Consider the following 21,818-nt stretch of genomic DNA (forward strand, 5'->3'; position numbering starts at 1 on the left):
GAGGTGAAAGTCCTGCCTTAATCCTGCAGGAGCACTTCAAATTAAAGTCCTTTGTTCTTTCTGGAGTGACCCTAATGTGTTCTTGTCTTTGATTTAGGCCCCCGGGGCCTCCCAATCCTCTGCCTCCCATCCTCCGATGTCTGCCTTCAAACAAATAACACAAACATACAGGCATGCATTTGCGCGCACACACACACACACACACACAAAATCACACATGAAACACCGTCTCCTGCTGCTGGTAATCACCTACATTTCTACTGAGAGCACAGAAATGCAACATAAAAGGAGTTCATGCCTGCCTAATAGATTGCCTCCTATTGCATCCAATTTGCCCTTGGCATCAGGCGGGACAAATTCTGGCGAGTTGACCCTCGCAGCCAACTTTTCAAATTCAGCGTTCTCTGGAAGAAAAAGAAGTCTTTTAGGATAGAACTGTGGCAATTGATTTTCAGTCCTGGCTCCTACATTGCAACCTCAAAGCTCAGATTAAAACGAGAGCCTCTGGGGTTTGGTCTGGGTCTGCAGTAGGAATAAAGAAGGATTCATCTGAGTGGAACAGACAGGTAAAAGACGAGGACATTGATTAGCAGTAAACAAACTCATTTGACCCAGTTTTCACAAAGCGCTGCGAAGGAAAGATTCTCCGTGTCGATGGAGACGCTGTTGCCATCAACCGAGCATGGTTGCAATTAAATTTGTTGGTGCGTGTGTGTGTGTTTGTGTGTGTGTGGCACTTTATTTAGCTGTGAAGGGGAAAAGAGCTGCAGTAAGAGAGCTGACATGTTGTGTTGTTGTGGGACTTCCATTAGGGACTGAATGGAAGTTTAATGAAAGCAAATGGGATCCTGAAAACGCACCTCTCATCGAACACTCTGCGAACCTTGACTGTCATTCCGAACAGATGCAGACCTTCAAAGATGTATGAAAGAAGGCCACGTCTGTGTTTAATTTGTCCTGGTGCCTTTGGAGCAACAAGTTCTGATTAAAGCTCTATTTACAGACTGCTTTTAGAAAGACTTCAACCAGAGCTTACGCTGATTGGCACATCCATTAACAAATTTACCCTCGTCGGATGTGTTCAGATTAGATTTCATGTCACCCGTTCTGCCCTCGTTGATAACCAGACTAAACTGTAATGTTATTGTCACTTCATTATTTGAATTGCTTAAATTAACAGAAGAGGTTAACAAACTTTGCACTTCCATATTATACATGCTGTCACCACCTGCTTGTTGTCTGCTTGTTTAAACCCACTATTCAGGTCTTTAATGCCATTGTTTTCCATTTTGATCCATTGCCTTGAGGTAGGAAGTCATTACATTGTAGGTCTCTGCTGCAAAGTGTAGTAGAGCGGTTGTTTTTGTTGTTTCTTTCATGCCGTGAATTTTCCATTAGGAGAATTTTCCATGTTTACCTTGGTGTTGTTGATGTGGTTGCGTGGCGCACCTCCCAACAGCTGATTACTGAACGCCATTAAACAGCCACAGATGTTACAGCTGCGCACAGCTGTGTGTGCGTGTGTGTGTTGCAGAGCATAGATTAGAAATTTCTTATTGAGCACTGTGTTTGTGGAAAGCAACCTTTAGTCTCCAGCAGGGTCGTCGATAGAGCTAAACTGTGAAACTGATCATACGTGCAGTGATAATGAGCAAAATGAGACTTTTTCTACCCACAGAACTCTTTTCTCTCATTTTCCTTCCATCCCACTTTTTTTCCATTATACCACACTAGCTCTGTAACTCTGGATCCACATCTGTGCCACATCAGGCTGAATTAGAAGACAATAATCAAATCACCACAGCACCACCCCTCATTATCTCCTCCTGCGGCGGCCCCTCTGCCGGTAAACTCGCCTCGTTGTGAAACATCGACAGCAGTGAAGCAGCACCGTGCTCCATTACAATTCAATTCCACCTCCGCTTCCTCATTCAACCTTTGTACTCGCCTAAAAATAGGACACAGGATATCTGGGTGTTATTACGGAAAAGAAGACCCGGGCCCACACGTGTCCACGCTCACGGAATCAGCTGTGCGAAGCCTGCAAAGAATTAGGATGTAGGGGAAATAGATCTGTTGCTTTCATGTGCACAGAGAATGATTCCACACAACGCAACGCACTTTTCCGTGTTGGGATTGAAGGGAATATTGCATCAATTATCCAGTTTAAAACAGGAATTACACTGTCTCCAATAACAACACCATCACTCTCAGATAAGTCAGCTCAGAAGACTTTTATTTCTTTTGAATTACGTCTAGCTTTTCTGTATTAAACTCTATTTTCTGTCTCTTTGCCTGTTTCACTCCTCTCTGCTTATTCATTTCCTCCTTCTCCTCACCATGTCTCCACCTTATCCAATTTTATTCTCATTCTTGCCCCCAAATATTTCTGCTTATGGTCTTTCTTCCAACCCTCTTCACTTTCTCTTGACCGAAGCTTTGCCCCCCTCTACCCACCACCTTCCCTGTCCCTCCTGCTCTCCTTAGGTCTGTGCTTTCCATATCCGAAGACGTGGCCTCTCCAGTGATCAGGGAACACTTACATAACAGGCCTATGGTGGTAAAGCCTGTTCCTCAGGTTGCACAGCCCACTAATGATCTGTGCTAATCACCCATGCCACAGTGGATAGCGTGAAGACGCACCTGGCTGCTCTCATTCGCTGTTTTATGTTAACACATGAGGAAAGGTTCCTTCTTTAATTTCATACACACACACATAATGCAAAGAAGAGGTCATGACAGCTCTACACCTGAGCTCCTAAACCTGAAATGTTTCTTATTGCAGGATGTACAGCACTCACAGAGGGCTTGTGTAACTCACTCTTTAAGAAACAGCAGGCTATAAAGCACAGCCAATGACCTGTTATGTGTTCCATGTGTTTTATCTATTTGCAGCCCCTTTTTTTCCTACCTGCAAGCTGCATATTCCATGTTTTTACAGTGCGCCCATAAACACACAATTTCCAGTTACGGTTCCTGATGTCTTCCTTGTAATGGTGATTGTAACCATCAGTGCTTTTTATAATCCCATTTCTATGTCAATATCCCTCGCTTATATGGGTATTGATGATGGCTTTACTTCACATAAGCAGGGGCTTATAAGCTGGGCAAGTTTACTGTTCTGTGTTTATCGGCTGTCTGATCTGCTGTTCATTGTGCTCTGTTAGACATAAAACAGAAGCATGTGGTTTGGTAGTGCGCAGCTTTATAGTTTGAACATGCAACAAAATGCCATGAAGTGAAATGTTTAAAAAAATCTGTTGGGGACCACAAACTACTTTGCTCACCAGACATATTTAAAATCTCTCTGTTTTGAGGTGTATTTCTGCATGCGTGTCTCCTATGATGATAGTTGCTCTCAAACCACATTTAGAAATGTCTGTTTTTACTCTCCGTCAGCGTCCAGGAACTTCCTTCATGCCCATTTCTCCACCGAACCACAGTGTGTGTGTGTTCCTGTGTGTGAGGGCTCTGTGTTTGCATGCACACACATTCACACATTCGTGCCTCGCACTCTTCTGCGTTCCATCTCTGTCTGCCGTCATCGCCCGATGATGGGTGTTGTGAAATACGGGATGGCCCTGTGGTATTTGACACCATGGTGTTTTGGGGTAATTCTCGGCCCGGTGCTGTTGACCAAGAGGATTTGGTAATGACGGGGAAGTGGAGGAAGCAGAAATACCAGGGTGCCAATGATGTCAGGGCCCAGTGATGAAGTAATTCTTCATTAATCATGCTGGGTTTAATTTTAAATGCAATCGCAATGCATTGTTTAATAGTAATGCATCCTGACTACAGTATCTCACAATTTATGCTTGTTTTATGGTTTGGAAACGTGCATCTGTATTTTAAGCATTTCTTTGATTCCTAGTGTTACAAGCAACCACGCAACCCGTCAGCATCAGAGAGATAAAGCCAGCAACGCTACAGATGTCTTATTTCTGAATGCTGATTTTTCCCTCTTCCTCTGCAGGGCCTGTATGTGTTTGCAGTGTACTTCGTCATGCACAACCAGCTGTGTTGGCCGACTAAAGCCAGTTACACGGTAGAGATGAGCGGCCACGATGGTCCCGATTCCAGCTACCAGGGAGGGGGACCCACCACTGTAGGGGGCGACATCAGCAAATCAACTCAGAATCTCATCAGCGCCATGGAGGAGGTAAACACACACTGTTCACTGTATACTCTCTCATAACTGAGTGGGAAATGGTGTTTTTTACAACCTTCTGGTTGTAGATTTGTCCGTCGTTTCTATCAATTAAAAAATATTTATTACGCTCACAAACATCCTTGCTGAGATCTGGGGATGCAGCAACCAGTACAAATTCCTCTTCCTGGTTCAGTTTAAACCTGACATACCATTTTTCTACATTTTGGGTGCACTCACTTTTGGTTTCATCTGTAAAACGTCTAGATTCTCCTCCAGTCATTTAGGGTTTGTATACAAACAAGTAACCATCTGACTACTTGATGCTCTTTGCCCCACCGGAAAGATGGAGTAAAATATTATCATAACTTACAAGAATGATAGAAAGCCATGAAAATTAGCTTGTAAAAAGATATAACTGGGATTTTCCATTAAATAATGCCTACGTCCCTCACTGCGTCCCCACCTTCTCTCTCTTAGTGGACTCTCCTCCCTCCCTTCTTTTTCCCATGCCCTCTTTCCCATGGCTCTGTTTGCCCATTCCCGCTGCTCCTTCACACATTTCTCACATCAGCTGAGCTTGACTCCACAGAGAACATTCATAGTCACTCAGCGCACAGCAGCGACACTGCTCCGGCCTGTCTGCTTCAAACCGATTCTCATTATGTAACACCTGTGTAAAGCTGTGTGTACAAACGGTCAGTCTTCATAACTCCCATGAGCACCCACATCAACTCCTCTTGTGGCCTTTTCTGTCATGCAGCACACTGAAAACGTACTGTTCAGACACACACATGCAGTAGTTCGCCTGCAGCTCCCCTCAGCAACTTGGTCCCTGGAGAATACCCTATAAGGACTGAGCTGGTTAGGGGGAGAGAAGGAAGGAGAAGAAAGGGGGCAGGTTTAACTTCATTACTCCTGGGAACTCCTCCTCTCTGTTTCCCAATCTCTTTCCACATGGAGGAATCCAGTAATCTTGTTTTATTCATGAGAGCACACTCCACGGTTTGGCTACAGCCCAGTCAGAAAGATAAGAGCGCAGAGAGAGAGAGCGACCGCGAAGAGTGGCAATGTCATTGTCGGATGAGTGTCGATTTGTGGAGTGGGTTCTCTGAAAGGAGATTGAAGTGGGTTTAGAATAAGGATAGAAGAACATCGTTTTGGGGTTGAGTAGCTTATTGAAAGGCTTGAGTCATTCCCTCAAAGTGGATGCGACAGATCTGAGGTGCCTGGTGGTGCTTAATTCACCTCACTGGGATGCTCTGTACTGGTGCGAGCCCAGCAAGCCTTGTGCAGCACACACACACACACACACACGTTTCTGCATGTACATGGACATGAGGCATTTATGATAAATGAACACAGTGGAAAACAAGAGGAAAAAAAAAAATCCTTTTCGTCACTTTTTATTTCACTGTCTGTCGTCTTCTGTCCCATCACTCCTGTCTGCTGCTGCATGGATGCATGAACTCTAAATAAAATGCTGTCGTCTGTCCATCTCCCATGTTGTTAGGCTGATATAAAATGAAAACCTGAACTACTAAACTACCTAAACTATGAAACCCAAGACCCACTGGCCTTCCTCTCACCCCGTGAACCCAGCGTGACCCTGTGGGTTGGCCTTAACCCTTCAGGGTGCTCGGACAACGTGCACTCTGCCTGACCCTAATTCGTCACACACATGATTACACGGCTGGCAGACGCAGCCATTCTCTGAATTAATCGGGCATATGTGCGTGTATTTGTGTGTGCCTGAGAGTATTGATGATGAGGATGGTCGACCTGATTTCGCCCCGCGTTCACGTGAAGTTAATGTTTTTGCCTGTTGAACAGTCGCTGTCCATGCGTGTAGCATGTGTGTGTGTTTCTTGAGGCTGAATGTGTGCGTCTGTGTGTTTCAGGTGTCAGCAGACTGGGAGCGGGCGTCGCTGCGGCCCAGCAGTCAGCCCAGCAGCGTGTTTAAACCCAGTCCTGTGATGGGGACGTACGCCACCGAGGGAGGCTTCATCAACACCAACCTGGTCGCCGCAGACGAGGAGTCGCAGGAGTTTGACGACCTCATATTTGCCTTAAAAACTGGTGAGGATCCCACCAACGCACAGATGCACTGCACGCACTTCTGTTTATGTGGTGCAGCACAAAGTTTCTCTTCTCTATCTCATTTTCTGTTTATGATGAGTTCCAAATGAGTCCCAAGTCCCATTATTCGACCTCAAAGACCCCAGCTATTATTTCTCCCAAAAATTGCTGAAATGCATACGCAGTCTTATTATATCTCACTCACAGCGCATATTGGTTTTAGTTTATTAATTTGTCGAGCCTGCGTTGAAGCGGAAAGGTCGCATTGAGGTTTAATGGATACCTGGTCGAGATAGCAGCAGCACAAACAAAGAGGTTTCTGGGAAATTACACAGCAGTAAAAACACATGGCACGAACACAATATAATGTTGAATTTCCTCTTCCGTGTCAAGAGTGCCATCACAAAAATGTGAAAGAGTTTCCAGTTCTCTTTTGTTCGTCGTCCTAACGTCACCTCCAATGTTTTCATTTCTTAATATAAAAGCATTTTACAGGATTAATTTGTTACATGTCGAGTCAATCAGAAACTTTGCTTTAGTCAAACTGAGAGTATGAAAACATCCTGTGAACCCTCCTGTCCAAACTTTTTCCATGAAATATAAAAATAAAGGCAGCGCGTGCCGTGCAAAAGATCCCCACAGTCCAATGCAATGCATCGACCACAATACTGTTTTAAGCATTAAAGAAAAACATGCTTCCAAAATAAAGACTTCATAACCAGGCGTGGCTCATGTGGCTTAAAGCAGGAAAATAGAGAAGTTATGAGTTTAGAAATGTTAGAGACAGCCAAAGAGAGAAATAATAATGCCTCAGTATATATATATATATATGTGTGTGTGTGAGTTTGTGTGTGTGTGTGTGTGTGTATGAGAGAGAGAGAGAAAGTATCTATAGCATCTATTAGCATCAGCCCTGCTTAGTCATTCCTCTGCTTACCTTAAATCTCTCTGCTGCCATGGAAACCATTCTTCCTCTCTTGCCATCAATGTTTCATGAGCTGAGCGTCCAAACTGCTCACTGATATATCACCAACACACACACACACACACACACACACACACACACACACAGGCCTCTCATCACTCTTTCAAATCACTGAGTAATTGCTCCACGGTGTCTGAATGAGGATCAGGCCCGGCTGGACTGCAGCCAGCACCGGGACGCTCCTCTGCTGTTAATGTGGGACACTGTCAGAGAGCGAAGGACTCAGCCGGAGTCATTTTCACACATTTGAAAAATAACCAGTGAGATGAAGTGAAGGTGCACACAGAGCCGGCTGTCTCACCTCAGGGGGTGATATGAATGAACTGTTTTCTGTGATTACTTAAGTTCATACAGAATAAATGCAGTGTTGTTCTCATAAATCTAATTTGAGCCTCAGATTAGATTTATCAGTTAGAGCCTTTGTAGCCTCAAATTTAGAAAGTACGTCTTATTCATTCAGCTGTTTGGCGCCGCCCCTGCGGGATTCCAACATGTGCGTCTCATTTGCCAGCAGATTAAGTAAATGTTCTCCCTTCAACAGGTAAAAAATGTTGACTTTTTGACATTTGGGAATGATGAGCTCAAGTGATGCTGGGGAAAATGTAATTTGCTGACATGAAATCACATTTTATTGTGGTGCACATTTTATTAAGTGCTTTATAATGATTAATCAAGAGCCAATGTGCTACTAAAATGCATGCTAATAAGCAGCTAGTTAATGGTGATGGTAATATAAAGTGTTAACAGCGTCAGAAATTATCAGTTTTAGTGTCACATTGCAAGTTATAAGTTACTGTGAGAATATGAGGCATGAAAAAGCATCATTTTAATGTGATGAATAATCTGAAAACATGGCATTTCTGTGTTGTGTATGTTCGTGTTGTAGCTTCAGCTCAGGAAAGAAATCAGTGATGCTGAAAAGCTGCAGGATTCTTAAAGTTGAACTTTGGAAATTGTCTGGTTTAGAAATCTTCTGGAAAACAAAAGTGAAATCAATCGCCCGACTTCAGCAGACAGCATTAAATAAAACACAAGACAATTAATTGAGACCCGCATCAGCGAACAACATCACAACAACACAACCCCCAATTATAGAAAAGTTTGGATGTTGAAACAGAAGCAATTCAGTTGCAAACAAACTGTGTTTGTCTGGAGTGTTCCTGAGTCCATGTAGTAAAATTTTTTATCCAGTCATGTGATCACTAAGCGATGAACCTCGCTCCATCCCTGCTTGTGAGCGACTGAGCCTTTCCAGGATGCTCCTTTCATACCCAATCAACTATCACCTGTTACCAATCAACCTGTTTACCTGTGGAATGATCCAAACAGGTGTTTTTGGAGCGTTCCACATCTTTTCCAGTCTTTTGTTGCTCCTGTCCCAACTTGTTTGAAATGTAATGCCAACATCAAATTCAGAATAAGCAGATATTTGCAAAAATCAATGAAGCTGATTAAAAACATTAAATTGGCTTCGTGCTGTTTTCAGTTGAATTTATGTCAAAAAGGATTAGAAGCGGCCCGACTCTTTCGGAGTTTTGTCTGCCTGGTGCTCATCTCTGGATTTGATTGTTGTTCTTCGATTATTTATTGCTTCACAGACAGTCTCTGTTACTCCCCACCAACAGCTCCTGCTCCTGCTGATGGACAGCTAACCATTTAAAACAGTCAAGTCAGCTTTAAGTAGATCCCAGCCAGCTTTCGTCTCACATCATGGAAAGAGTCTGCTCCTCCGTGAGGTGGAGATAAGAGGCAGACGCACCACCGGAGCCTCTTTTCCAGATCACTGTGACACAGAAAATAGAATAAGATGATAAATAGAGCTAAGTAAAATGATAACTAATGATTCTACTTCCACAGCAGCAGCAGCACTTAAGACCTGCTAGCGTGCACCCCAGAAAAACAAAGTTTGTAACCATGGGGACAGCCAAATTAAAAGTCCTTCCGAGCAGGTGTGAGTTCAAGAGACTGACGGGTGTTAATAAATGTGGATTAGGCTGAGAGGATAGTGTTACGCAAAGTAAAAATCTTGGACGGACACAACCTCTTATTGATTGTATGGCGACGGTCAGACCCAGGGGCGTGTGTTTGTCCGGTTACGTGTGCCCCTCACCATCCCAACTAAACAAGTAAACAGTTGCGGCAGCGGGACATTTGTCTCTGGCTCCTGACCTCTCCCTGCTGTCCCGAGCTGGCGTGGCGTTCAACCTTAAATAGCCTTGAGGCCGCAGCAGACATGCCAGGGAATTTATTGGCCCCCTCGCCTGCAAACTCAGCAGTACGGAGTGATAATTCATATTATTCAGTGTAGCAAAGAGGCAAGTTTGCTGGATTTAATTAAGTCAGATCAGTTGGCTCCTCGTAGGTCTCTGGCACGGCCTCAGGATCATGTAACTGTCAAGCAGACACTTGATGTTTGCTTTGTGGACAACAGAATGCAAACTTAAACATGCTTAAAAGCCCCCTTATGATAAACTTGGGTTATAATCCTCAAAATCGAATGTTTCAGCTCGTCGTGAGAGCACTTACGAGTCATAAGAATTGAATCTCAGGCTTTCCCTGGTGACCTCTGACCTTCTCTGTTCATACTTGTCACACTGAACTTGTAACCTGGTTTAATCTGAGTCAGTCAGCGGTAAAGATAATTCCCTAATCAGAATTACATAACGGGGCACCGCCTGACGGGGGTCAGTGAGTAGTGCTGTAATGAGGGTCTTCACACTTCATTTGGTAGTGAACTATTAACACGCAGGGAAGCGCACACCTCCTTTCAGCACACGTACTCTGCACGGTACGACTGAGAGCTGATCATTAACATGTTGGCTTTATGGTTTCTTATCAGTCAGCGTCAGAAAGAGCCTCGACACTCCTGAGTGCATGAAGCATCGCAGGTCTGGACGCTCCTCTGGTTATGACATAGAAGTCGTACGTCGCCTCGTTCTGTAGGTTACTGTTTAATGCATAATGCAAAGGATGGAACCAAGGACGAGGACGCAAAGTTTGGTTTTGGTTTCGTACATTCTAGTATGTTTGTAAAACCCAATATATCACTTAGCAGAACATTAAAATCCCTATTATTTCCATCTTTTTTCCATCATTGTTCGTAGTGTTTACACAGCCAACAGCCGTTATTAACACAGAGACGAATATTCAGTGTCTGGAATTAAGAAATATTGTAAAATAGGAATTAAAACACTAGAAAAGTGAAGCATATTAACAAACATCAGTGCAACGTGGTGGAATTGTTCAGTCGCTGGATTCACACACAGACTCAGCTGTTGCTTCTCGGTCTGTTGCCTCATTTTTCACTTGAACACAATGAACTTTCTCAAGATGTCCTGCAAACAAACAGACTGAAAACATGTTGTAACCCTCTTGGTGCAGTTAACTGTAATTTATTCTTGTTGAGCGCTCACAGTAGATAGTACACAGGCCTTGGTGCCTGTAGTGTTTATACATATGGAAACATGTCCTGACTACAGAGCATTAGTGAGACTGTGTTTACTACACAGTACAAATCGCACAGTATGTCAGCAGGTCTGCTGCATGATTTATCCTTTGACTCATAATGACTTACTTTATTTCACTGCCTACTTCCAGTCTGTCAGTCTGCTCCATTTATTAGCATGACTGATCCGGTATGGCACGGCATGCTGTGTGATAGCACAGAGATTATGACTTATGGTATTGGCTACATAATACCCATAATAATATCTTAGCACTAATAAGACAAATGTGACAGATGATCAGCAAATGATTAGTTGTGTTTATTTCTTGAGCTGAACTGATGGATAGTACGTGGTCCAGCACTGTTGAGTATTATGATACGTATATGTAACATATGAAGAAAAAATACATGTGACTGTACTGCAGATTCTTGCACACAAACTGCATGAAGGACTAACAGTTATTATTTTTGGCTTGAGTTTGGTTATTTCCTTTTTATGTTGACGGTTCACTCTTCTCTTATGTCGCGTTTACTTCCTGTCTTTGTGTTTTTCCCGCCTTTGTGATTGTTGATGAGTTTCACCTGCCCCTTATTAGCCTTACCTCCCTGTCTGTGTCTTCCCTCCCTCGTTGCCACTTCATCTTTGTGCTGTGTGACAAGCCCGTCGGGCCTTTTCCTAGTACTTTTTAATTTTTGCTCTGTGCCTCTGTGGACTCCCTCATCCCTGCAAGCCTTTGCATTTTTGGTGCTTTATGCAGTAAAATCATTGAACTGCTCCAGCTTTGCCTCGAGCATCAGCATTTGGGTCCTCCCTCTTGCCAGTCTGTTACAACCATCGCAAACACAAAGAACATCGTGTTTTTGGATGGAAGCGTAATGCAGCTTTTTCTGTTTCAGGGACCGGCCTTAATGTCAGCGACAACGAGTCCATCCCCGGAAGCCACGACGGCGGGAGCGTAACCAACTCACAGATAGTCGAGCTGAGGCGAATCCCCATCGCCGACACACACCTCTAACCTGTTCACCTCACACACATCCCAAACCCCCCGTTCTATATATCAGAAACAAATTACAACACAGTATTTTTATATTATAAAATGCTTTTGCACTAAAACAGTTTTTTGAATAGAACGTTTTCATATAGATGTTTGATACTGTATGTGATTTTTACTGTACATCTGTTTTTATATATATATGAACCTATACATAAATGTTTTACTAAATTAATTTTTTTAAAGTCCTTGATGGTTTTCTGAATGTATATTTGGATTTTTTTTCTGTATAGACCTAGAAAATGAGATGTTCCTACAGCAGAACTGATGAGGATGGAAATTGTGTAACATTGTTAATAAATGATTCACCATATATTTTACATTTGGCTGTGCTGATTCCATTTTTCCTGCTCGGAATCCGTCAAACAGGCACTTCATTCCTGGAGGGCGCCTCTGATGCTTATGTAAGTGAGTCACTGTGGGGTCAGGGGTCACACCCTCATGGGGGACGGTTTGTGTGAATGATCACTGCTGTTCTACATGCTGACTGGTCTCTGCAGAGGTGTGCAGGAGCGTGGCGAATATTCAAAATACTGTAAAATCTGAATTATATCACTCATGTTTGAATCAGTCTCACCTAGCAGCATGCAGCTTTTAAAGCGAAGGCTTGTCTTTGATCTGCTCCGTGAACAACCGGGGGGGGGGGGGGGGGTTGAAAGTACAAGCAAATATTCCCCTTTTAACTTTGGACAGCAGCTTTGAATCTCTTGGAATCCAGCGGCTACTTGACCCCTGCACCCACCTTTAACCTCTGTCCGACATCAACTCGACTTCTGAACTTCGGAAGAATAAGAGGAAAGGAGAAAGTTTTCTTCTTTCACACATGAAGTAGTTTATTTTTGTTTAGGACATGAATCAGAGCCAGTGTTTCCTTTCTCTGAAATCTATAAAACCTATTGATCTCTCCTGTCAGCAGTGGGACAGGCAGCATGGCGGGAGGTGCAGAGCTCTTCTTTTCCCCTGTTTTTGCTTTTCTGTCCACCTCTGTGGCAAATTTTCACCTGTGAGGGCAAAACAGCAAGCACAATGTGGGATGTATCCACAATGGAGGCTGGAGAAGTCTCTGAAACACCTCTATCCTTTAACATTTATATCTTCAAACACAACAATGTTCACTGTGCATGTCTTCCCTGTTTTCTGCAATATAATTAAATCACTTTTGAGACCCATCCTCGAAGTGTCTTTCCTCAGGGATTTGAAGGAAAACAAAGAAAAAGCAAAGTCTTTACTCCATTTAACAAGATTCTTGCGTTTCTAAGGGGCCTTTTTCATTGTTTACCTCCCTCTAAGAAAAGCAGTTAAGACACAAGCAATTAATTTTCCTGCACTATTGCAGCCCACCATCATGGCGACGTTACAGCTCCGACATATTTCCATTATGCATCCATTAGAGTAGACTGCATTGCCTCTAGACTGTTATGTCATCATTGTTAATGAGACACGGGGCAACCATCACTAGTTTGTGAATAGTGTACAGAAAACTGATCTGCTGCAGAAGAAGCAAGGCTTCCAGACCTTTGGTCTGCTGATACACATCTCAATTAACTGCTGCATAAAAACTGCTGACGACTGGGGAACCCAGAGCACATGGCATATTTTAGTTATGTAATTAACCACAGTGTACAGAAACAATCTTATCTAACGCTGATGTGTTTCAAGTGTTTGATTAGGAACCAAGCTTAGATTAGTTTATAAACACTGAGAAAGGGACGTCTTCAGAAAAGCTCATCAGAAGGTGGGAAGAAAAGAATGACAGCTGCTAATGAACAGGGTTAATTAATTAACACAATCTAATATCACAGGTGATTGTGTATGGGGGAGATGCTAATTTCTGTCTCTGATTAAAGATGTTGTTACACCTGGTGGATGACCTTTGACCCCCAGCGATCACATGTGATGTCATGATGATGTCGTCCTCTCTTCCTGTCTTTAGCCCAGCCACATCAATGAGTTCCACCGGGAACCTTTGGTGGTCCCCGTTGAGTTGTCAGTGTCCATCTATTGGTTATGAAGGACCCTTATTGGCTTTCTTGCAAGAGTTAGATAAGAAGATTGATACTAAGCGCTAAATATAATGCTCTAGCCCAGCGATGGTTAGCTTAGCTCAGCACAATGACTGGAAAAAGGAGGAAAATTTTTGTGTCTGGTTCTGTCCAAAGGTCACAAGATCCACCTGCCAGCCCCTCTAACACTCACTAATTACTAACACTTTATTACTTGTTTGTTTAATCCTGATAGAAAGTCATGTAAGAACACCTGTTCAGTGCCTGACTATCTTTTACATCTTATGATAAGAACTGCTTTTGTAACTACTTCCCAAGGTCAAGACTGAACCTTTGCTCAAGGATTAGATATGATTAAATGTATGATGTGCTGTTGTGGAATTGGTTCTTCCTGAGTGCGGGATGTCTCAGAGAGACATTTTCAGAAATGTGAGGCACTGATGTGGTGGCTGATATAAAAGTAAAAAAACTTTCTGCTAGCACAGAGTCCCAGATGAGATGCTGAGAGGTTCATCTAAATCTTCTCTCTTAGCCGTACTGTGTAAGCAATTCAGCAGCCTCAGCTTAATGTCCGCACCCATTGGCCTTCGTCCCAGAGACACAAGACAGGAGACAAACATGTGGAAGTCCTTGGTCTCGTCTCGCCCGTGTGTCCTCTCTATCTGTCTGCGCCCACAGGGAACGCTGGAGATAAAACAGCAGACAAGCAGCTGATTCACGCTCTTTGCAGCCTGTCTGTGTGGATACTCAGATGATGACTCTGCACCTCCAGCTCTCACTGAATCACCGCATCCTCAACGCAAGGTTGTCGAACAAAGTGAAGAAGGGAAGACAGAAAACACTGGGTGATGATAAGAGCGCAGGTTCTCATCACTCGTGTCCTATTTTTGGAACGGTCTCTCTTTTCACAGCTTGCTTGGCCTCCTTGGTGAAGTTATGAATGGGCGTTTTTTTAGGAAAGATGAATGCACTTGTCTTCCACAGAGATGAAGTTACACCAGCAAACAATAAGAAATGGCATTGTGTTTATTCATACACTTTCAGAACGTTCAACTAAAGCTTATTATGGAAACAACAGTCCCAATGGATTACCTCATTGTTTAAATTCAATGGAAAGGGTGTGAATTTCCGAAACGTGATAATGCCACCTTTTGACTGTTTTCACATGGTCTTTTCTCTACAGCATAATGAACGTAAGAAAACCTTCCTTGAATTCTTTGGGCTATGAATAAGTATACGGTCTGGGTTAAAATAAGCTAGTCTGACCTTTTAATGGAACATGCATCACCTTGTGTCAGACTAATATACAGTGACCCAGTTACACAAAAAGCCTGGCAGCTTTGAGACAGTCTTCATCAGTTGAATCAATACAGCCAGACAGCGAGTCGGGAGTCGCTCTTGCGCTGAGGGACGAGTAAAAGAAGAAGGCAGAGGAGCAACAAACAAGCAGAATTAATGTGTGCTACCTGTTGCTCTGGTTAACATCCCTGCTTTTCTGTTTTCGCATCCTTTAAATGATCTGTGCTGCATATAATTCAGGCTTCCTGTAGAGGAAACGCACATGCAATCATTACACTCAGACTTTCACAGCGTGGCAGACTGTATGTAATCACTGTAAACATATGTACCTCGTTAGTGTGTCTTGGCAGTGTAGGTGTAATTTGATCAATCAATCAGCTCCCTCTGATGTCTCTCTGATAATCAATAACTTGTTTACAGGTAATTTGAAGGGTATGGGAGCTGGTCTTTAGAGATTTAACTCACAGATAAGTGCAAAACATCCCAGAGAAGATCTGATTGAGAAGGATTTCAATGCATCAGATACAGACAGATATACTGCACATAGTGAAACACACACCTTACTTGATGCGCATGCATGACAGGCATGGCAAGATCTTTCCTAACAGAAAACATGAGTTATCCCTTTCAATTCTTCATCTCTCACAGAGACATCTGAGCAACCACTGCTGTCTTCATCCACAACCTCAGAACTGGTCAAGGTCAGGTTTGGATGATTTGCACCACTAGTAAGCATTTGTGAATCAGCGTATTACGCACATGGCGCTTACACTCCTACTACATTCCCCATGCTCCTGTCAACCTTCCCTGAAACACCACAGAGCAAAAAAAAATGGTAGGGCGCCAAGTCAGCAGAAACTTTTATAACTATTTATGCGCGTTATGCAAAGGTGCATAACGCATAAAGAGGCTAAAAGTAAACATGTTTAAATGAGAGCATGCTTTTGTGCATGTGTTTGCATATGTTTGCACTATCTTCCCATCTATTCACATGTCGGAGGAAAAAGACAATAAGCGCAGTGAGGACATGATGCAAATATGTACCTACATCAGTGCAAATGCATGCATGTGTGTGTGTGTGTGCGTGCATGCAAACAGCATGTGCTCATTATATGGCCCCTCGTTAAGACGGTAAATGACGACCTTTCTATAATGAGATCCGAGCGTGCTTATCTTTCCACGCCTCGACGAGCCAAAGTGACCCAAACCATCCTGTCATCCGCCGTCAATTACATCGCACTCATCACCGGTTCACCGTGTCTGACATCACTGACAGCTCCTGGGGGGTATCCGGTGGCTTCAGCAGTGCCAGTAGAGTCACACTGCCCCAAAACTGTGTTTATTCCTGGGTGATTAGATGACGACTTTGGCCTTCTGCAGCCAAATATGGAAGTATATCATTCATTAGCCAACCACGCTGAGATATATCATAATAGTGCTAATAGATATGCCAACACAGCATCCACCTAACAAGTTTTGGTCAAAATTGAGTTTACTGTATATTGGAGGCTGAATTTTTCACACCTGTTTTACTGCATAATAAATGATTTTATCATGGAAATATGTATTTTTGGTCAAAACAGGATGTAAAATTTGCACAAAGCTAAAAACAAGCACCACTGCCCAAAAGAGGGCAAGGCTTAGCCCAAATGAACGCTAGCTGGAAAGCTTGCTAGCTAAAACTAAACCTAAATTTATTACATTTGTTTTTATCTGATATCTATAACTGAAACATCTAAATTGTATAAATATTTTGTTTAATATGGATTGATAATTTAGGCTGTAGTGTAAAATCCAGTCATGGTGGAGAAAAAAACCCTGGCTAAACTCTAGCTAACGTCAGCTAGCTTACTTAGAGTAGCAGTAGTAGCTTTTACTCTAGTGGTATACATGTGACTGAATGTGGCTTGACACCCTTTAAAAAAACATATTTAAACGTAATAAATTATAAATTATTTATTCATTATACTGATTTTGAGAAATGTAGTTGTGTTATTTCGTATTATAGTCGACTAACAGGCATCTAGTAAAAACTATGGACTGCTACAATTAAAAAAAAGCAAGTTTATTTTGCAAAACAAACTACTTAAAATGGTCAAGAACACATCCAGTTTGTCAATACACAAATTTCCTCTTACATTTATTGAAGTTCATTCAAAGTCAGTATCTTTGTTTAGGTATGTTAGTTGTTGGGCAGTTAAAGCCTAAAAAGCATAAATAACTTACAGAGCTTACTTTAAATAAATCGTTCTCTGCCTCTGTATGGTGACATTAGACTAATAAATGATTTATTCAAGACTTATTTAAGATTTATATAAGATTTAGAAACTTGGACCTCACTGGATGCTAGAAAGAGCACATATCTGACAGGACGCAAGTGTATGGACATGAACATCTATGTCTACATACATGTAACTTTGGTCTGTTCACGGCTTAAAATCACAGTAATAGTTATACTTTGCAATGAAAGTTATAAACCAACAACATCATCTGATTCTCCACTTCACGTCAGAACACATTCTGGTCATTTGAAATCACCTTAAGTGCTCCTGTATTAATGTAATGAGGTGCACTTGAGCCGCTGAATGCTGGCCATATTTTCTGGGAGTCCAGCCTTCGTTTGAAGCTGCTGACGCTCAGGTCAGATAACGTAGCCTTTTGACTCTTTCCGTCCACTAACTCCAAAGGTCAGGCAGATTAAAAGAGAGCCTGTCCAGTTGTAGCCAAGAACACCGGAGCAAACGGGATGTCTTGAGCCATAGACGTAGACATCATAGATCAATACGGCACCTTCATTGAAATGAGCGGGTTTATTGACTGGAATTGGCAGCAGGGTGTAGCAGAGCAGCCCCGAATGTCAAGCTCAACCGTAGTGGAGAAAAAAGAAAGACAACGACAGACTTTGTCCTTGCTTGTTTCTCTGCCACATTACAGTAGACGCACTGTGTTGTATTTGCAGGCTGTAGCTGCTCTATGAAATGTGATTCTGCAAAGTGAAAGGCTACACTGTCCGTGGTGGCTTTGCCAACAACGAGGGCTGTAAATGCTGGGTTGTATGTAGCCAAAGGGAGTAGACATATCATGTCTGCAAATGGCACTCTGTCTTGTTCTCACTATGCCGTCTGTTTGGCGAGTAAACAAGATTGTCTCCTTTGTGGCATCCTGCCGGTTGTTCTTATCTGTATTTTATGTATGTCCGTGTTTTTGTTTGTGCGTGTGTACTCTAAATGTATGAGGGCATGCATGTGTTTACGCGTGTTTACACATAAAAGTGCGCGCAAATCGCTGTATCGCCCTCAGTGCATGCCCGTGCGTGAGTGTGTTACTGTATATATGCTTTCATGTGCTTGAAAGTCGACCCTGCAGCTGTAGCCCGCTGGTTGCCATATAGTACACCGCCCCCCCTCCCCAGCAGCCCAAAATAGTCATCACGTTTGGACAGATGAGTTGTTTTGCTGGAAACACAGGCCTCACTGAGCGCCTGAAACTCATCTAGCAACCCTTTTATCCCCCAAGTGTGCATTTGAATGAAAAAGCCTCATAGGATCAAAGCTGTGTGTGTTGTAGTTGCCTTTTGTTTGCTTCCTGTAAGCAACGCTATGTTCCGGTGCAGGTCACGTCCATCGGACTGATGTCTGCTGGCTGAGCCATCACCACACCCGATTCTGCTTGAGCGTGCACGCTTGTGCTCAAAGCCACTTGGTGTGTGTGCATGCACATAAAAGGGACTGTGTACATGCTTTGGTATCTGTGCCGTGAAGGAGATTACAAGCTTTACGTATTTCAGACTTGCAAGCTATCTGTTGTGAGGAGTAAAGTAAAACAAACTCTGTTACTGGTCTCCCTCTCTGGCTCTCCCTCTCTGGCTCTCCCTGTTTGGCTCCCCCCTCTCTCGCTCTCTCTCCCTGGCGTGCATTGCTCGGTCGAGCAGGCTGAGACCAGCTTTTGCTTGTCACCCGGCAGTTGCTGTTTCTGTGACAGCGTGATACACGTGAGCGACAGATAGCTGCTTTCCTGTCATCCTCTCATGGCCATTTACAGCACTGTGACCCCACCACCATGACGCCATTATTATCATTAATATCCTCTTCATAATCATAAAAACGATCAGCAGCAGCGGCGCCACCGTCTGCGTTGTGTGAATACTATTATTATTGAAAAGCAGAGTTTAAGAATTTTGTTCATTAGACTGTTTCCAGCCACTTTAGTCACTATGTTTAATTTTCTAATCTCACTTTAGGTGAGGTCTGAGGTCTCAGGACGAATCGCCTTGCCACTCAACTGAGTAAATGTTGTTCGCCTGGAGAGAAAGAGCACTTTCTGACCTCAGGATGCATGAGGATGCACTCTATAGATACCACAATCTAAGCACAATAAGTGGAAATGCGGGCTATCTTGCCAATAAATATCACTCACAGCAGTTCTGTTAGCATCTACAGGCACGCCTAACAGGATAACAGACGGTTGGAAGAGGACAACAACCAAGCAAAAGAGGAAGTGGGGAGAAAGTGAAAACCAGTGGTGACCTCAGCGGAGAGACATGTGACCTTTCCAATCGAAAGGAAGTGACACATCAGAGAGAGACAGTCATCATGTCACACTGGTTCCTCTGTGTGTGTTCAGCCAGTCACAGCTGGTTTGATCCAGCAGTTCGTCTGCACCAACAGCAGCAGCATGAGGCAAAGTAACCGGCTCAGTCAGGCTCTGACACAAGTACAAGAACAATATCAGTTATTGTGTGTAGTGTGTCCGTAATGAAATGTCAAATGTAAGGCAGTCAGGGCAGGATCTGAGGGTCGGAGGCAGGGAGGCACTCACAGACCTGAAACAATGGAGCTTCTGTGATGAGGGAGAAAATAACTCAGATATGAAGCACAAGTGTAATTTTCATTAAGATAATGAAAGTAATAAATAAGAAGTTTTGTACCTTTTCCACCATTCCACCAGGAGTTATTTTTCATAATTATCATATTAACATATAATAGGCATCAAAGTGATGTAGTTCAAACACATAAAAGACGTTAAGTGCAAAGATCACATGTAATGTTCACCTCATAAACCATCCATACCACATATTGTGGTGCTGCTGTGAGTAGAAGCCAGAGGCAGCGAGCAGCCGAGCACATGGCGAGCGCAGGGCGAGCCGGTCAGAAGACGATTGCACCGATGTGTGTCACACATTCCTCTCCGTCTGCTCAGCTCGCAGTGACGATGAGCAAAGCACTCACTGCTGCGGCTCCGCTTATTTGGAGGGAAGAGAGACCGCCTGCCAAAAACTGACTCATTTAGATGAAATGAGAGAAGCCTTTTAGTCTCTTTCTTTCTGGCAGCCCCTCCAAATGATTAAAATGAGTCACAGAACTGGAGCAGACCGGACCGGGCTGCCCTTGTCCCGAAGTGACTCTTGTGTGCAAGCAAAGTAAAACCAGCCTGTTTAGAGAAATTCAGACATCTGTGCATTATAAATTAACACACCTGAGACAATAAACATCATTCACTAAAGAGGCAAAGTGAATGAAAAGATGCAATTTTAAATGTAACAGGAAGACGGGTGGTGCAGAGTTAACGAGGCTACTTTGTTGAAGGAAAAGGTAGAAAGTCACTTTTGCTGATTTGTGGCACTGGAGGGTAAAATTGTGTGTGTGTGTGTGTGTGTGTGTGTGTGCAGAATGGGTGGAACTTGTAGGGGTGTGGTCCAGACCCCTTTTTCCTATTGGCTGATGCCAGTTAGCTGAAACAGCCACAGCCCAGAATCCTCATGACTCAATGATCATCACTGGGAGAGGAGAGAAGAGGAGCAGGGAGGAAGAGTTTTGATAAGTGTCAGAAAGTTCCAGAAAGCAGCGAAGCCTCTCCCCAACCGAACGTCGCCTCGTCTCACGTCCCTCTGTCTCCGCTGTTCAACCTGTGCCAAAACTCGCAGGCCCGACAGAAGACTCGATCTTCTCGCGTCATCCCAAATGACACTTAGCAAGAGAGCGAAGCACAAATTTTGACTTCTTGCTATCCAAGTTTTTTTTGTGCAGCAGCCACAAATGGGAAAAGTTCAGGGATTACAACTTGTCGCAGGTCATTTATCTGTTATGTAACCCTGCTCTCTGTTGTCACAGAGCCAACTCAAGTCCCATCAGCCCTTTCAGCAGCTCCCACTTTGTTATGATTAACATCTTTTGTGGCTTTCATCAAATTGTCATTTGGACACAACCGTGAGTGTTGCTAGGGGACAATTTGAACACACGAATCAGCTGTATAATGATGCGTGTGTGTGTGTGTGTGTGTGTGTGTGTGTGTGTGTGTGCTCGGACTTGATTGTGTGGGTCTGTGTGGCCTTGCCTCTTGTTTAGCCACCTGGTCATACCTATCCATTCTGCTGGATTCAGCTGTACAGTCAGCAGTTGGGGGGCCACGCTGTTTACAGTCTAACCCAAGGAGCAAATACTGGGTCGGGGAAATGTCCCCCCCGGTTCAGACCAGACGGACGGATGGAAACTTCTGGAACATGAGCTGAAGTCTCGGGATATCTGGCAACGCATATAGGACATGGAATTGAAGTGGTGTCAGCAGCGAACCATGCTACACCTGAGATGTTGGTCAAATGTTGGGTTGATTGAGTGTTTCTTGATAATGTGCTCCATTAATAGCTGAAGTCTTTAAAACAGCATTAATTCGCTAAACATAGCGTCTTGATTCTTGCAAAAGACCTAAAACCTCCCAACAAACTCTAGTTTGACCTGATATATAACAAAGAGTTCTCAGTGAAAAAATGACTGGATGTTTTACCAACTGACAAACAATCACGCCGCTGGAG

At 43.4% G+C, this 21,818-nt stretch overlaps 1 protein-coding gene across 2 annotated transcripts in view; it reads left to right on the forward strand.

Annotated features, from left to right (window-relative positions):
• Positions 1-11,976, forward strand: part of adgrv1 (adhesion G protein-coupled receptor V1) — a 105,756-nt gene extending 93,780 nt beyond the window's left edge. For both annotated transcript variants that reach the window (XM_041937413.1, XM_041937415.1), the window contains 3 exons: positions 3,974-4,159; positions 6,049-6,226; positions 11,554-11,976. In XM_041937413.1, the coding sequence (XP_041793347.1) occupies positions 3,974-4,159; positions 6,049-6,226; positions 11,554-11,672 (483 nt within the window). In that variant the 3' untranslated portion in view covers positions 11,673-11,976. The remainder of the gene's footprint in view (positions 1-3,973; positions 4,160-6,048; positions 6,227-11,553) is intronic.
• The last annotated feature ends 9,842 nt before the right edge of the window (positions 11,977-21,818 follow it).

Source organism: Chelmon rostratus, chromosome 5 (genome assembly GCF_017976325.1).
Source record: "Chelmon rostratus isolate fCheRos1 chromosome 5, fCheRos1.pri, whole genome shotgun sequence".
Taxonomy (NCBI): Eukaryota; Metazoa; Chordata; class Actinopteri; order Chaetodontiformes; family Chaetodontidae; genus Chelmon; species Chelmon rostratus.